Raw genomic sequence first — 4,627 nt, 5'->3', positions numbered from 1 at the left:
TCTCTCTCTCTCTCTCTCTCTCTCTCTCTCTCTCCCCCAGAGAACTTTGTCAAAAATGCACTGGACTATCTGTTTTGCCATTGTATAGAGTGTATGTATTTTGGTTGCTATCTTTCTTGCCTAGGCGTCCCTCTACTAATATTACCGTTTTAGTTCCCTTCGTTTCTCCATTATCCGATTTTGTAAGTGCTGCAGTCTTTCCAGAGTGGCGCTCTCCATTTTTCAACCGCATACCCCTTGTCCTTTCGTTTTCCCTTTTCGTGTGTGTGTGTGTACTTTGAACCCCGCTTCTTCCTGGCCGCGTAGGTCTCACGCAACGTTTACCGATGATAACTTGGGCCGCTTTTTTTTGTTGTTGTCTCTTGTCCTCTTCCTCCTTGTTCTTGTTGATAATCTACGTGCGAGGTGGCGAAGACGCACGCCAGGCGTAGTCGGCGGTGTGCCGCAGTTCTCATTTCAATTGGACGGTCCACTGCACTTTCCCTCGAATGGATTCCTTGGTTGCGGGGGGAGCCGCGGGTCTCGTGGTGGACCTCGTCCTTTACCCCATCGACACGATCAAAACACGCCTGCAGTCGAAGACTGGCTTTTCGCAGGCAGGTGGGTTTCGCGGGGTGTACAAAGGCCTTAGTGCTGTCGCCATCGGGTCCGTGCCCGGTGGTGCCGCCTTCTTCGTTGGCTACGATCTCACGAAGCGGGCACTTTTGGAGGACGATGCGGCGAGCAGCCCCAGTACGCTGCGTCGACTGACATCGCAGGCTGTGGCGGCGATGGCGGGTGAGACCTCAGCGTGTCTCACACGCGTGCCTACCGAAATGGTAAAGCAGCAACTCCAAGCGGGCCATCACCATAACATCTACCTTGCACTGCTGCACATAACGCATAATGTACCACCAGATGCCACCTCCGTGGCCGCACCGAAAGGAATACGTTGGCTCGGTCTCTCGCGGCTTTTCACGGGCATGCCCATAATGTTGCTACGCGAACTGCCCTTTGCCGTGGTGCAAATGTCTTGCTACGAGGGGCTTAAGGCATCTCTTCACACCGAAGAGAGACCGCAGTATTTGCCGCTGTGTGGGGCATTGAGCGGGGGTACGGCGGCGTTTCTCACAACACCACTTGATGTGTTGAAAACACGTATTATGCTTGGACAGGTGGGGAGTTCGAAGCTTGCGCCACTCGGTGGAATTGCTGCGGTTCGTGCGGCATTTCACGAGTTATTGTGTGAGGCGCCGCGGGCAACCGACAAATGGGGAGGGGCGCAACGTTTTTTTAGGGGAGTTGTCCCACGCGTGATGTGGATTTCGGTCGGCGGAAGCGTCTTTTTTACCACGTACGAAGCGGTGCGGCGTGGTTTCCTGTGGGCAGCGGCACCGTAGCAGTACGCGAAAAAAACGCTACGACTAATATAATTCTCATCTGTGTGTGCACGCAGGGGGTGTCTCGCAAGGAGAACGATTGTGGTGTCACATGACTCTGAGGCGAAACAGGGGGGCGCGTCAAGATAAAATATGTCGAGTGGCGCCTCTCATGCGGTGGGAGAAACAACTCACGTAGGCCTACATCCACACGTATTCGCTTTAGATAACCATTAGCTGACAATTGGTCTCACATAGACTTAATTGTGTGCTTTTTTTTTTCGTCTCTTTTTATTTTCCGTTTTTTTTTTTGGGGGGGGGGGGAACGGGTAGTAAAGGGGGTGGATAGGTTTGCACTGTTTTATTCACCCCTGCGTATATCTCCTTCCACAAGGAACTGGTGCGTGTGTGGCTGAGTAGTTAAGAGACAGGGGGGCGAGTGGGAGATTTTAAGGGTAACGCCGTAACAATAAACGGAACGGAGTACAAAAAGGGGCCTGCGTGAAGGGCATAGTAGGGGAGTGGCGGAGGACGCATGCATCGCAGCAGAGGCGGCACCGCTGGGCACATAAGTAGAGGCGGTGCTGAGGGGAGTGGCGGGCGCCGGGGCGGGCGGGTCTTTGCTCCTCACTATCGTCGGAGCCGCATGTCGCCATCCGCGCAGGTATCACCGCAGTCGCAGCCAGGCGCGTCGGAGCTCGATGAGTACTCCCAGGAAATTTTCGATTCTGCGCTGACGGCGCCAATGCGAGGGATGGCTGACACCCACAGTTTTTGTCTCCATCATCAATTCCCGTACCGCCAACAACAGAGGCAGTTTCACTGTCAACGACGCCACAGAGAGCAGGTGATTCCCATAACCTCCGTGCACCACGGGGCAACTGAAATTTCAAGAGCGCGTATTGAGTTTGGTGCCGCTAGTTATGTTCACTCAAAGCGTCACGAAGTTCAGAGCAGTGAGACCCACAGGGCATTCATGGGTGAGCATCCCCATGCTTCTTCGACGGCGCCGAATGCGACGGTGCTCCCTCCTCCACTTGTGTCTCGCCCCAGTAGTAGTCAACCTGTTTCCAGTAATCTTACGAGAGGCTGTTCAGCTTTTCCGCGGCACTCATTGCAGTCCTCGCCCCCGACAAGTTTTTTTGGACAACAAAGCGCCAGTGACCTTCACAGTGCCCATCGTACGCGCAACCCCATAGATAGGAGCCGTCAAGAGGCTCGTGCTCAATCCCTTTGTGGTTTGGAGGGAGCGGGTGGCGTCAGGACTGTGGATTTGGCCTCCGGAGCCACGCACATGCGACTGCAGCAGCAAACTGATCAGGAAGCGTCTTCGTTTCTCCAGAGGGGAGGGAGTTCTCTAGCGATGGAGATGCGTCTTCCAGAACCACCTGACCAGCAGTCAAGCGAAATCCCTTTTCCATCCCCCTTGTATCTTGAAGCGACGGAGTGGGCAAGCCCAGCGGCCACAAGACCACGTTGCGGCACTCACATGCGTCCGTTTTACGCTAATTATGGCCACAATTATATTCCATGTATGAGCGAGGTTAGTACTCCACCGGGTGGCGCCGGTACAACGCTGGCTGCAACTTCCACGCCTCGGGAGGATACCGGTGCAACAGCGACAAGTGACAGCAGTTTGGTGAAGGTGATAGAAACTGGGGAAGCGGCGGGGCGGGGGCAGCAACCAGGACAAGGTGAAGGGGAAGGACAGTATGAGCAACGACGAAGTGGGGGGGATTCGACAAATGCGCCCAATCTCCCTCCCTTCGAGCCTGCTCGGTGCGAACCGGTACCCTCTTCAGCTGAAGGAACCTTAGTTCACCCGCCGCCGCTCTCATCAAAGCAACCGCGACCACTATCTCATCAATCAGACACCGATAGGAAGGAGACGATGCCAAGATACCTCCTTCCTCCGCAGCCGGAATGTAATGCTGGCCGCATTACATGTTGTCTAGACCTTGATAACACGCTGGTGTACACATTTCAGCGGCCACCATCGTGGTGGGATCCGGAGAACAATCCACTTCACCTTGAAATTGAGATTGCGTCATCCGTCTCTGGAGAGGGGGAATCTGATTTCGATAAGCGGACTTATGACGACCATCCCAGCGTCATATCACTTTCTTTTTTATCTTCACAACACTTAGATTCCGATACTTGCAGGGGGGTAGCTCAGCCTTCACCACAAGATCGGACGCGTCCAAGTAATCCGGATCGTCATTATGTCTGCATTCGCCCATATGCTTTCGAATTTGTCCAATTCTGTCTGGAGAAGTTTGAGGTGGTCTTCTTCACCAGCGGCACGGAGGAATACGCACAGCCAATCTTTGATCATCTGGACCCGAGGCGGGCTGCCCACCGTCTGTACCGTCACCACTGCACAGAGTGTGGCGAGGGAATGTACATGAAGGACCTCTCGCTTCTAGGACGCTCGCTTGATAGTGTTATCCTTTTCGACGACCGTGGGCCCGACGTAAGCTTCCAGCCAAAAAATGTGTTATTTTGTGAACCTTTTATTCTTGAAGAGGTGGATGACGCGTATAATCTTGCCACCAATGATAGCGAGTTGTGTGGATACAGGGAGTTTCTCGAGATGCTGACAAATTTGCAGAGGGAGGTGATGCTCCAGGCGATAGCCGCCTACCAGGAGGAAGTGTGGAAGGTAACAATGATGTTATTAGCCGAAGGAGGGCAGGCACTGGAGAAGGCAACAGGCGCCGGCGCGGATGTAGAACAGAGAGAGAGCCCATAGCTGAGGAAAGACGGGGCCACCTGCGAGGGTGACGGCGGAGCCAACGGGTATCATTAGGGCAGAAATGGGGCGACACCGTGACCAGGAGGAACCCAAAAGTATACAAACTGACAAATAACCCCCCTCCCTTCCCCCTAAAAAAAAAAGCAGGAGAAAAATGTCTTCATGGCTTTACAAAAAAAACGCGGCCAGGGTGCGTCAAAATAACTCCACAGGAAGAGGAGGTGCGGGGAAGCAAAACTAGCCGAGCGACGCAGGGAGCGGCCAAACGAAAGAACAAGGAAGAAAAATGAAAGCCTGCCTACATATATATATGTATGTATGTAACCATGTATGTATGTATATTTCTCTCTTTCGTTCTCTCTGTGTGCGACAGATTTTGCTCGTTGTGTATATCTGTTCTAATCTTGGACAGGCGAGACTGGTGAGGTTGAGACGGACATACCTTGTGCGCGGATGCGGACTTATATATATATATATATATATATATATATACTTTCTTTTTCTTATTTTCTAT

The 4,627-nt window shown here is 53.0% G+C and overlaps 2 protein-coding genes across 2 annotated transcripts, besides 4 other annotated features; both read left to right on the top strand.

Moving 5' to 3' along the window:
• Window positions 1-34: a microsatellite.
• Window positions 35-488: 454 nt separating this feature from the next.
• Window positions 489-1,379, top strand: Tco025E_02171 (mitochondrial carrier protein; the record flags this gene model as incomplete). The annotated part of the gene is made up of 1 exon (XM_029369104.1): window positions 489-1,379. The coding sequence occupies one exon, from the start codon at window positions 489-491 to the stop codon at window positions 1,377-1,379; it is 891 nt and encodes a 296-aa protein (XP_029230788.1).
• Window positions 1,380-1,630: 251 nt separating this feature from the next.
• Window positions 1,631-1,670: a sequence feature (A-rich).
• Window positions 1,671-2,004: 334 nt separating this feature from the next.
• Window positions 2,005-4,110, top strand: Tco025E_02170 (Dullard-like phosphatase domain-containing protein; the record flags this gene model as incomplete). Its single annotated transcript, XM_029369103.1, has 1 exon — window positions 2,005-4,110. The coding sequence occupies one exon, from the start codon at window positions 2,005-2,007 to the stop codon at window positions 4,108-4,110; it is 2,106 nt and encodes a 701-aa protein (XP_029230787.1).
• Window positions 4,111-4,415: 305 nt separating this feature from the next.
• Window positions 4,416-4,453: a microsatellite.
• Window positions 4,454-4,575: 122 nt separating this feature from the next.
• Window positions 4,576-4,605: a microsatellite.
• Between the last annotated feature and the right edge of the window lie 22 nt (window positions 4,606-4,627).

This window comes from Trypanosoma conorhini, assembly GCF_003719485.1.
Source record: "Trypanosoma conorhini strain 025E chromosome Unknown Tco_14.4_contig_00082, whole genome shotgun sequence".
NCBI classification, from domain to species: Eukaryota; Euglenozoa; class Kinetoplastea; order Trypanosomatida; family Trypanosomatidae; genus Trypanosoma; species Trypanosoma conorhini.
Note: the sequence above shows the minus strand (reverse complement) of the source record. Positions and strands in the feature narration are given on the sequence as shown.